This window comes from Pteronotus mesoamericanus, unplaced genomic scaffold (assembly GCF_021234165.1).
Source record: "Pteronotus mesoamericanus isolate MK-2021 breed Mesoamerican mustached bat unplaced genomic scaffold, CSHL_Meso_final contig_591, whole genome shotgun sequence".
Classification (NCBI taxonomy): Eukaryota; Metazoa; Chordata; class Mammalia; order Chiroptera; family Mormoopidae; genus Pteronotus; species Pteronotus mesoamericanus.
In genome coordinates, this window is record NW_026555208.1 from 306,174 (window position 1) to 318,935 (window position 12,762).

The 12,762-nt window shown below is 35.9% G+C and overlaps 1 protein-coding gene across 1 annotated transcript; it reads left to right on the forward strand.

The window, feature by feature from the left end:
• Positions 1-7,476: 7,476 nt before the first annotated feature.
• Positions 7,477-8,424, forward strand: LOC129076477 (olfactory receptor 52E2-like). Its single transcript, XM_054580638.1, has one exon. It carries the CDS (start codon positions 7,483-7,485, stop codon positions 8,422-8,424), a length of 942 nt encoding a protein of 313 aa, XP_054436613.1. The 5' UTR covers positions 7,477-7,482.
• Positions 8,425-12,762: the final 4,338 nt, after the last annotated feature.

Here is a 12,762-nt window from a genome sequence, read left to right on the forward strand (position 1 = left end):
CAGCACATATTCTTTAGGGTCCAGTGGCACAGCCTCCATTTTAACCCAAGCTGGACATTCCAGGTGCACCCCCTGTGAGGGCTGTTTACATCCTCCATTATAGTTGAGCCTGGATTACTGTTGGCATACCAATGGGAGGAATTTAATGCCAGGCTGATTGCCTGCAAAGACTGGCTTGACTACCATGGAGAATCAGCTGTGCAGAAGCCCACCCTACAGAGTAGGACTTACTTCAGTGAGACTCTGGTGCCCACTGAGTCTGCCCCTTAGAAGTGTTGCTTGTGGAGATGGATAGTGCTTTGATGTGGTTGAAGTTGTCTCCCTAGTATGTTGGCTTCAGGGCCTTTAGGGAGTTGCAGGTTGTAGGGTACGTGGAGGTAGTCTGGCTCCCTCACCTAGATGCGTGGGTAACTGGAGGGAGCATCTCCTCACAACCTTGAAGGAGTCTGATAAAGAAGTGTTCCAACAGGCTTTCACCCGGGTCTCATGGCCTTGAGCCCCAGGTGCGATAAACTGCCCAGTAGTCTTGAGTAGGATCGCATGTGCAGCTCATGATAGTTACTTCACCATTATGGCCTGATTGCCTGCTTTGTTTGGGGCTAGTATTTAAGGGAGAGGAGCTTTAGGGGAGAGTGGGAAGTCAGGGCACTGACTTGGACATGGGCTTTGTGACCTATGTGACTTCCTCCACATTGGTTCATGGCCTGTGTGTGTTGCAGATACAGGCTTTGTGTGCTGTGTGATTTCCCCGGACCAGGCTTGTGCCTGTGTGACTCTCCAAAATAAAGACATATCAAGCATCCCCAAAGCTCCACACGTCTTCTTCCATCTACCTGAGCCTCAGTCAGACCTGTCTAGCCTAAAGAGGCTGCAACACACTGGCCAAGAGCAGACACTACTTAGCCACATGAGATACAAAGTGATCTGTAGATTGTTATTGTGGCTGAATTTGAAGGTGTCCAAGAGAGGACAGGATTGAACCAAGTTTGGCTGCTGCTAGTGCCAGACCTGGGGCCACTTAGCTAAAGGTACACAGCATGCCAAGACCAGATTATGCTTGCTTGAGAGATTTTTAGGAAAGTCTGGAGCATGAACCAAGACCTTGACAGGATGTTCTTATGGAAAAGCCACTGGAAACAGCTTGGGTGGGTCTCCAAGTTGGGTGGGATGGGGTTTCGGGGAATCAACAAATGGGAGAAAGAGTGTTATCCCTGTTGATGGAGACTCAGATATAATGCCAGTCTGCTGGCTCTTTGGGGGATTGTGCTCAACCAAGAAACAATGGCCTCTGCCAGTACTTCTGTTTGGGAGAAAACTGCCCCTCCAGCTCTCGCCCTGATGCCAGACAGTTCAGTCCCTCCCCATACCTCTTTGGTTCCTTTCTAGCTTTTGCCCCAGCACCAGAACTCAGAACAAGTGATTCCTACTAAGTCTATGCACATGCTCATTAAGAAAAATGCCTAGGTCTCCAAAGTCTCTATCTCACTTAGCTGCAATCCCTTCTGGTTTTCATAGCCAGAAGTTATGGGGACTTCTCTTCCTGGTACTGGAACCTGGGCTTGGAACCTGGTGTGGGTCTGGGACCCCTCTCTCCTCTGGGGAAAACTTCACAGCCAACATATCCCTCCAAATTTTCAGCTGTTACACGTGTGTGGGACCAACCTATTCTCCATTCCACCTCTTCTATCCACTCTTAATCTTCTTCTTTATATCTTTAGTTGTAGGACTTCTGTTCAGCTAGATTTCAGGTGATTCTGAATGATGGTTTTCTGTAGTTGTAATTTTCATGTGGTTGTGGGGGGATTCAAATACCACGTTTATCTGCCACCTTGACTAGAGACCCCATCTAGAGTTAACGTCTTCATATCAAGAGAATTCAAGAAGTTAGGGGAGGGAAAGTAAGTCTTGAGTGTCTATGAAGTCTGCTTCTCAGAATTGTTTGTTCTTAAATAGATCATATGTATGTATCAAAAAAAGATAGTGTCTAGTCCTTCCATTTTAAATAATATCTTTTTATTTTTATTATAAGAAAATATAAATAAAAGCTAATACATAATATTAACTGTAATGTCAGTTTCATATTTCATTTAATATTATTCCTTGATTTTTGCATTTATATTATTTTGAACATTTAAATCATATTAGATTTAAAATTTTTATATCCCTGTTGTGATATATTCCTTCTTTTCATAATTCATCAGAATAAATTTTACAGAAAAATAATTATATGAAATAAAATAGAATTTTGATCAAAATTTAATTATATTAAACATTAATGTGGAAAATTTGACATCTTTAAGCATGCAATCCTTTTAGCAATCTAGAGTTTGTGTGCTTTTACATGTCCTCTAGGCGCCTTTGAAGTATCTGAAAAATATTTTAATTAAATTTTGGGGGTGACATTGATTAATAATATATGTTTTAAATGTACAATTCTATAATACCTTATCTGTGTGTTGCATTGTGTATGAACCACATGAAAGTCAAATCACCTTCTGTCACCATATATTTGACACCCTTCACCCTTTTACTACCCTTCCACACTCCTTCCTCTGTTAACCACCATACGATTGCCTGTGTCTATACATCTTTCTTTCTTTCTTTATCTTGTCTGAACAATTTTAAAATCTTTTTTTATGTCAATGTTACCAATTTTTAAATTGTAGCACTTGATGTTGTATCATTTTATTTTTACATTTAATCATATATTTCATGTATGTTTTAAGTATGTCATATAAATTACACATATACAGTGGATTCTCATTATATAAGGATTCTGTATTTGCAAATTTTCCTACACCCTAAAATTTATTTGTAAACCAAAATAAATATCTGTTGCTCTTAAACAGTCATTTGAAGAGATGCAAAGAGGTGGGAACAATTTGAGTTGCTTGACAAACAGATTCCTGGCCAATTTGAACAAGGTGAGACCTGGCTTCTCATTTTTGTCTGTAAACAAGTGTTATTTTTGTATTCTCTTCAGTGCCATGTATTTCTTATTTTAATGCTTTCTTTTTGGATGACTCCACTGTTTAAAATGGCCCCAAGCACAGCACTAAAGTGCCATAGACTGAATGTTTTTTATTTATTTATGGAGTGCACTGGAATAAATTAGTACTTTTCTAGTGATCCTAAGTGAAAGAGGGTTTTGATGTGCTTTATGGAGAAAATACCTGTGCAATATAGTTTTTTTCAAGTATGAATTATAGCAGTTTGTTGTGAGTTCAAAATTAATGAATCAAAAATAAGGTACACTCAGGCAAAGGAAGAGGAAATTGGCCTATCAGTATATAAAGTCACACTAGAATGTCCTAAAGTAGTATCTGCAGTGTGTGGTAAAGGTATGAAAAGATGGAAAAGAGGCTAAATTTGTGGGTTCATGAGATGAAAACTAATAAAACAAGTGAAGTGGACAGCTCTGTTGCAAGATCAAAGATATTCACAATTTATGTCACTATCATCGAGAACCAAAACAAAGCATGGATAGCCCATTTTAAAAGGCATCAAGGCATGAAAAATATTGCATTTATGGGTGCAGCAGGTCCTGTTTATTCTGCAGAAGAATTTTTTAAATGTCTGCTAAGTGTACAGGAAAAAGATTCTGTGGAAGAGCATGTTTTCAACACTGATGGCTTACTGTGTAAGGAGGTTGGTGAATGAACATATATAATGCAAGTAGATTCCAAAGCTCTTGGGTTTTAATCATTTAAAGACTGTACAATTAATCATTTGTAAGGACTGTGTATTAAGTGAGGTGTCTTTAAGGAGAAACACACAAAAAACAAGATTGTGTTTTCATTGACTGTCAAAAATGTGACAAGAGGTTACAGGAAGCTAATTCCTGCATTTCCCCTGGGAGTAACAGTTTCATAATATCTAATTCACTGTTCACAGTGATTTTATAGAACATTAATGAGAATAATGACTATTGACTATGTGTTTGTATGAATACATGTATGAGTATATGTGAGTATACACACACACAACACACGTGTCTGGGTGGGCTTGTTCGCTCTTCCCCCATGGGAGAATTCATGGGTTGGGAAACCTCTCTCGAGCAGAGCAGTGTTGGGCTAAAGAGGGGTGATGTGGTTAGAGTAAAACTACTTTATATCTGTACAATCTTTCCTTTCTCCTGTGCTCCACCAGGGCCCTGTAACCTTTCTTCTGAATGCTGGAACTCTTGCAAAGATATTTTCATACATTAGTGGTTGTTAACTTGGTGTTTCCATGGGAGAAGGAGTAATACCTCCTATTCTGTCATTTTACTACCCTAACCTCAGTTTTTTGCCTTCATATCCTCAGGAGACAGAGCTCCGTATGTCCCTCTCTTAATTGAGTAAGAGGCAGGTTAGACAGTAGCATCATTAGAGACTTTGTGTCCTTTACAAAACCGGCTCTAGGGGATTTTTCTATTGGAAGCTCCTCCCAGGCAAAGAGGCCTGCCCGCATAAAAAATAGGCAGGTTGAGACAAATTGGAGATAGGATTTCTGATGCTCTCTCTGGTGAGTCTTCCCCATGTCCCACTTAACAGTGTATCCTTACTTTATAGTGATGGATGAAGGGAAAGAAGAAGCATCAGAGAAGAGGAAACAAGGGATAAAGTTGGGGGAAAGAAGATGAAAGCTGAAACTTAGGAAAAGAATAGGATCACAGTTAGGCCATATTATACTAGTAAACACATAACACATTTGGATTTTAATCTGAAACCTTTTGTTGTATATTTTAGAAAAATCAATTTCCTGGTATCTGAGGAATGATGGATAACATAATACCTTTGGAATAAGTTCTAAATGTCTTAAATGAATTACCTGTTTCAAAATAAGAACTTTCTTATTTGCATTTTATAAATGAAAATGCTTGTTATTTACTTTCCTTTAATTACAGAGTAAGTCTTGAAGTTGGTTTCAACACAATCAGTCTGATGGCAGAACTCATGCTTTTAAACACTGCTGTAATAAACCCAAGGAATGGTGAGGGTTTGAAATAGGTCTATTAGAATGAAACAAATGGGATGATTTCAAAGATACTAGAGATATAGATTCAGTTGTATTTCTTCAATGTTTCGGGAGGAGAGGAGGATGCTGTTCAGATTTCTTGATCTAGCCAGTTCACTGAATAGTAATGGTGTAAGACAAACAACTACAGAAATTCACTTTTCTGTATATGTCTTCTAATTATTTCTATAGTTATTCATGTTACTGTCTCTATGCTTAATAAACAATGAAATCCCCATTTCAGAATATAACTGAGTTGAAAGATATAATTCCCTCATGATTTTATTTTTGACTGCATAATATAATACCATTTTCCCTCTAAGAACAATAACAACAATAACAATGAAAAAAACCTCACAAAAATGGAAAATAGCTTATTCTCTCCTTTTATGATGAACCTATTTGGTAGAGGAATTTTCTTATTTATTGAGAATCTATTGCATATTGGTATGAAGAAAAAAGGAAAATATTGTTTTTCTAATTATCAGAGACTATTGTCTACATTCCTGATCTTCTGAGATGTTATTTAAGAATAAAAAAAAACTTTATTTAATTAAAGAACTTGCCATTGGAACTTACCCTGATCAGTCACAGAAAATTATGCTTCCATAATTGAATCCAACTGTCACTCCTATGTTGTCCATGTCACACCTTTTTGGGGTATTTGTTACCCTATTACAAGGTCAGAACATTATAGTAGAAAGGCTTCATTCTTTTGGACATTTCACAAAGTGTTTCTCACAAATATATATTGTTCTTAGACCCTTTTCCTTTCCAATGTTTACATTTACTCTTAGGAGTTCTTTGTTTCCTCATCTACTTCGTACTTTCCTTTTACTACCTGTTTATCATGGACAGGACACTTTTCTTGGCTGTGCTTCCCATCTATCAATGTCTTCATAATACCATGATTGTCTTAGTGAAACTGTGATCATAATTAGTATTTCTCCTCTGGAATCCTCCAGTGATACAAAATGATGAAAAGACACTTTTTACTGCAAAACATTTAGACATAGTGAATGGTCAAATGATTTGAAAATATGCCTTTAACAAATTCTTTAGGTAAGGTACATGAAAATATTTAAAAACAGTGTAGGTAACATTGAAAATGATCAAATTAGTTGTTTAGAATATGCTTTTTGTCTAATCTCTTCTTCAAAATATTTGTCATGTATTGTAAACACTTAAAATTACCATTGCCTCAGACTCATAATGAAGATACTGCTATCTTATTCAGATAGAATAAGCTCCCGCTTAAAAGAGACTGCATTTGTATGAATATGTGTGAAGGAGATGGCTGTGTATATATGACATAAGTGAGACATGAATTATCTTTTTTTATTTCCATTCTCTTTCCAATTCAATTTACTTATATCCCCTCCACTTTCTACTTTCTTTTTATAGTTCTTTAATTATAAGCATTTCAAGCATTTGGCAAGTCATTTAAACTATTTGAGGTTGAGATCCATATAGAAAAATAGGGCTAAGTGTGATTTCCTATCTGTGTTTATAGTGATTAGAGATTATATTTTCCCAGGTGTTGGCAGCATTAAAAGTAGTAGGCAGTATCTCAATAAATGGTAATTGATAACACTGTTTTCATTATATTTACTTCTTATTTTGTAATAATACTGAATAAATATTAACAGATGGGTTGATTTTAATTTTTTAGTTTTTTTGTTTTATCCTTACCTGAGGACATGCTTATTGATTTCTAGAAAGAGGAAAAGGAGGGAGAAAGAAAGAAAGAGAGAGAAACCTTAATGCAAGAGAGAAACATCAGTTGGCTTCCTCTCATACATGCCTCATCCTGGGACTGAACCTGCAACCCAGGCAGGTGCCTTGACTGGGAATCAAACCAGATTTTTGGTTTATGGGATGATGCTCCAACCCACTGAGTCACACTGGCCAGGGAAAATATTTTAGGTTTATTTTTAGTATTTGAGAACATATCTTAATGAATCTGTGTATTCATCAACACTTTCTAGCCACCTTGTGTGTTAACACCTGAGTGCAATATCCAACCAAATGGAAACAATAAAAACAACTATTTATGGAGGCTGACAGAGCCCTTTGAATGTCAAAATTGAAAGTAAATTATGTTGGCGATGATGAGAGAAGGTAATTAATGAAGTAGGTATTAAGGCAAAATCTTAGCATAATACTAATGATGTGACCACTGCAAATGGGACCATTCTTCTAAAAGTTAAAAAAGGTGCCAACAAAGATGAATATATTATGTAGAATTTTTAAATTACAATCTACTGCATAATTTCTTCTAAAACTTTTTCATTGATAAGTTACTTCTACACATTGCTCTAATATATTACATTTTTAATTGTGTAAATTAACTAAGATAGAGAATATTCACAATTGTATGCTGTTATTTTTATTTAGGGTTAAAACATTGCCATTTTACTTGGTGTCTACAGATTGGCAAACATATATTTGTAAGGAACATGGACTTCCACGTTACCTATCAAGATGTCCCTTCCCAATGATACCCAGTTCCACCCCTCCTCCTTCTTGTTGCTGGGCATCCCGGGACTGGAAACACTCCATATCTGGATTGGCTTTCCCTTTTGTGCTGTGTACCTGATTGCACTCCTAGGGAACCTCACTATTCTATTTGTGATCCAGGCTGAGAGCAGCCTACACCAGCCTATGTTCTACTTTCTGGCCATGTTGGCTACCATTGACTTGGGTCTCTCCACAGCTACCATTCCTAAGATGCTTGGAATCTTCTGGTTTGGTCTTAGGGAGATAATCTTTGATGCCTGCCTCACTCAGATGTTTTTCATTCACAACTTCACTGGCATGGAATCGGCAGTCCTCTTGGCAATGGCCTATGACCGTTATGTGGCCATCTGCAACCCTCTCCGATATAGCACCATCCTCACCAACAAGGTTGTTTCTGTGATTGGTCTTGGTGTGTTAGTGAGGTCATTTATTTCTGTTATTCCATTTGTATTTCTAATTTTACGATTGCCCTTCTGTGGGAACCAAGTCATTCCTCATACCTACTGTGAACATATGGGTCTTGCTCGTCTGTCTTGTGCCAGCATCAAGATCAATATCATCTATGGTTTGGGTGCTATTTCAATCCTAGTTTTAGACATTATAGCCATTGCCCTTTCTTATGTTCAGATACTCCATGCTGTTTTCCGCCTTCCTTCCCGTGAAGCCCGACTCAAGTCTCTCAGCACATGTGGTTCTCATGTTTGTGTAATTCTTGCCTTCTATACACCAGCACTCTTTTCCTTCATGACACATCGCTTTGGCCGAAATGTCCCCCGCTATATCCACATACTTCTGGCGAATCTTTACGTTATAGTGCCACCAATGCTCAACCCTGTCATATATGGGGTCAGAACTAAGCAGATCTATGACCATGTGAAGAGAATATTATGTAAAAAAGGTCATTAAAGAAAAATAGCACCTAATATGTATGAGATGGAAATTTTAAATAGAAAAATATTTTGTTATATTAAATTAAATAAATGTGCTTGACATAAATGTTTATTTTGGCTCCCTTCTTTAAGCATACCAATGAGTTCAGGGAGTAAAAATTCAAGCTTTGTTATCCAATTTATATTACAAACAATGACTTACCAGTTTTTATATGTGGTTTTTATCACTGTTGTCAGTAGAGATAAAGTAGAATTTATAGAATGTGCCATATTTTTTTGTGTGCATTAACTACCTTGTGTTACTCTTATGGATTCTTTTTTTGATGGTTCCCACTGGCTTTTTATCTCCAGGTTTCTCTGTAACTGTTTCCCTCAACTTACTTTGCATCCTTCCTTATTGCTATCCTTTTCTTTTGTTCTCTATCATCAGAAACCAGTCAATCTTCTTTTGTTATAAGGACTGTATTATGATATCCTGTGATTTCATCATAAATATTGTAAACATCCAAAATTATGTCATAGATTAAGTATTGATTTTGTATATGGAAAGGCGATAAACTACAAGAAGATCCATTATAAATTTTGTATACAGTCTTGCAAGTACATTTATGTTTTCCTAACCAAACTATGATGTAAACATAAATAAAGGAACCACTTACAGCCTAGAGAGGTTTCTTACTTTCATCTGTTCTGTTTTCTAACTTATTTTTAGACTCCTTTTGTAGCTGTTTCTTTTGTTGCCTTTCTTCATCAGATTTTACCAGTTAAGCAAACCTTGAGTTTAGTGCTAGGTCTGTCTTTAATGTGTAAATTTCAAAGATCCTGAATTTTTTAATTTAATAATATAGTTTTATTTCAAAGATAAAGCATGATGGCTTAATTATGTAATTTCTAATAGAATATTACAGTATAGTGTTATGCATGCTGTTAAGAGTAGATACAAAAATATTTTTAGCCATTAGTATTATCATCATAATTATTTGTATTACTATGTTCTGTTTTTTATTGTTACCTTTAACAACAATGTTTTTATTGGAGATGTATGTGTTTTTTTCTTTAAATATCTCCCTCATAAAATACCATGAAGCTGAAATGATATAAAGTACAATAAGTATCGAATATAATATAAAGATTATATATAATATGTACATTATATGTATACACACAAGGTATAAACGCACAAATAAGTTGTTGAAATTTTGTAAAAACCATTATTATTGTCTTGAAATTCTGATTTAAGGGGAATTGCAAAAATGATACTTTTAAGTCCATCACAAATTTCATTCATTCATGTCTATATCATCTATATCTAATCTATATCATCGTCTATATCTATATCTATATCATCTATATCTGTATCTATCTATATCTCTCTCTATATATATGGCATTGACTCAGTCTTTAGAACAGAAATTTTAAATTTGGAAATAATTATTTTCAGAATTTATTCTCTCTTCCTGTATTTGTAATATGAGGAAAGTTACCTCCATAGCCTTTTGTCATCTGTGCTCATAATCTCTTAATCTTAATTAAATGTCCCTCTTCCATGTTTTCTGAACCCTAAATTTTTGCATCAGCTATGTCATAACCCTATCTCTGACGTACCTTTATCACAAGCCATTCTCCATCTTCCAGGCCAACTGATTTTATTTCACAATTATCTCTTAGATATTTTCCTTTCTGTCTCTGACACTATGGTTTGATTTATTATTTCTAGTGGCCAGCATATGACATTTGCTCTTTTGCTGGTTTCTTACACCAAACATCTCTCCAAAGTTCACTTTTTCTGTCCCACTCAACATGCTTCTTGGTCTTCATTTTCTAGAGATATGTCTATACCTTGATAAACAACTCTACAATCCAAGCTTACCTACTTTATGAAACTTATTGCCATTCTCTTCCTTCTCCATTCCCTAATTAATAGTGCCATACCAATTTTCTGGAATTTGTATCTTAATTTTTAAAATCTATTATTCAAACACAATTTTTTTCCTTTTTTTATTTTTGTTCAATTACAGTTGTCCCAATTTTTCTCCCATTGCTCTCCCCTGCCCCATCCCCCTGCCCCCACTCACACAGTCAATCCCAACCTCATTGTCCGTGTCCATGGCTTGCCTCTATTCATATTCCCTGGCTTGTCCCTTCCCCTTCTTTCTCTGGTATTCTCTTCTCCTCACCCTTCTGGTCACTGTCAGTTTGTTCTTTATTTCCAAGTCTCTGGTTCTATTTTTCTCATTTGTTTGTTTTGTTACATAGGTTCCACTTATAGGTGAGATCATATGGTATTTGTCTTTCACTGTTTTCTTTTTTTTAACTGTTGAACTTGGCATATTCTTTTCTTCTTTTTTCTTTTTTTCTTTCTCCATTATTTCTCTTCCTATATTCTTCTTACCCTTCTTTATTATCTTATAGTCCTGCCTTATCTTTTCCTTTTTTTCTGTAAGAAAGAATAACAGAAAGGAAGGAGAAAAGGAAAGGAGGAAGACATGGAGAGAAGGGGAAAGGAAGGGAGGGAGGGATAGTGATTACATATGCAGTGTGGTGAATCAGGAGCATGAACTTTTTTTCCATCTTGATGTTATCTGTTATTGTCATTGGCAACATGTCTTTACTTCTCTCAAATCTTCTACCTTCAACAAATCTTTTCATTGTTCCCCCTTAAAACTAACCCCCTACACACATATAAAGAAAGGTAGATTTATTGGATAGTCTGAGATAATATTTGGAACTTCGCAACCAGTAGACACTTTGGAGATTCTTAATTCAATTCCCACCTGAAATGCTAGTAATAAAGAGATGCCTTTCTTCCTGGGAGGTTATTTCCAACTCCAGCATTTTCCATTTTTGTGTAACTATTTTCATATATAAGATACAATGCAGTGTGCCTATCTTTTAGCAACTCTTTTTCTATCTGTTATACAGTACAGTATGTTAATGTGTATATGCATAAATGAATTCCATAATTCAGAAAGATGAATTAATGAAGCAAAGCTTAGCTCTAATTTTCTAAATATATGTCTTTGGAGAGTGGTGGTGGGTGGAAAATGTGGACAACTGTAGTTGAACAACAATAAAAATATCTTTAAAAATAAAATAAACTTAAAACAGACAAAAAAGAAAATATAGTATTGAACAAAACAATTTAAGAAATTCTGATGGTTTTTTTATTATCCTACATGTCTAGGTACATACACCTATATTCTTATACGTATTGTCATGTTCTTTGTGCAGGTGTCTATATAGGTGGTTCTGTGATTTTGTGTTGATATGCTTAAATAAGATGTACTTTGTCTTCAGAAAAGACTGAGATCTCAATATAAATCCCTTTATATGTTTGAAATTCATTACAAGTTTCATATTGGTTTCAATAAATGAGTATAAGGTCCAATATGTCGAGGGAGATCTGTCATAATATTAATGCTCCACACCACTTGAAGCGTGCTCAGTCTGTATCTAAATATGACTTTGGAATCAAGTTTTAAAATGAGCTTTTCTAATAAGAAAAGTATAGATCAACAAACAACAAATGCTGGTGAAGCTGTTGAGAAAAGGGAAAATAGTACACTGTTGGTGGAAATGCAGACTGGTGCAGCCACTGTGGAAAACAGTATGGAATTTTTTTAAAAAACTAAAAGCAGAATGGCCTTTTGACGTGGCAATTCCACTGCTGGAATTATAACCTAAGAATCCTGAAACACCAATTCAAAACAACCTATGCACCCCAGTGTTCATAGCAGTGCAGTTTATAATAGCCAAGAATTGGAAACAACCTAAATGCCCATCAATAAATGAGTGGATCAAAAATTTTGGTACATTTATACAATGGAGTACTACACAGCTGAAATAAAAAAGGAATTCTTACCCTTCATGACAGCATGGATAGAACTTGAGAGCACTATGCTAAGTGAAAGAAGCCAGGCGGTGAAAGACAAATACCATATGATCTCACTTGTAAGCGGAACCTAATCAACAAAACAAACAAGCAAGCAAAATGGAACCACAGACATGAAAATAAAGAACAAACTGACAGTAACCAGAGGGGAAGGTGAAGCAGAGTAAGTGGGGAAAGAAGGGAAGGAGTCATCAAAGAACATGTATAAAAGACCCATGAACACAAGCAATGGAGGTGTGGGGAAGATTAAATGTGGGAGGTGGGGGAGAATAGGGCAGGAGAATAATAATGGGGAAAAGAGGGACGACTGTAACTCAACAACAATAAAGAAAGAGAACACTGACAACTAAAAAAAAAGTGCAAATAAAAAGTATTTGGTAAAGAAGTTTTGAGCTCTGCATTTAGAACTTTTATTTTTCTTTCTAGAGTCGGCCAACCACTTCTCTTCTGATCAGTGCCAAG

Coding starts and splice junctions, on each gene's coding strand:
- LOC129076477 (XM_054580638.1), top strand. CDS start 7,483: ATGTCCCTTCCCAATGATACCCAGTTCCACCCCTCCTCCTTCTTGTTG.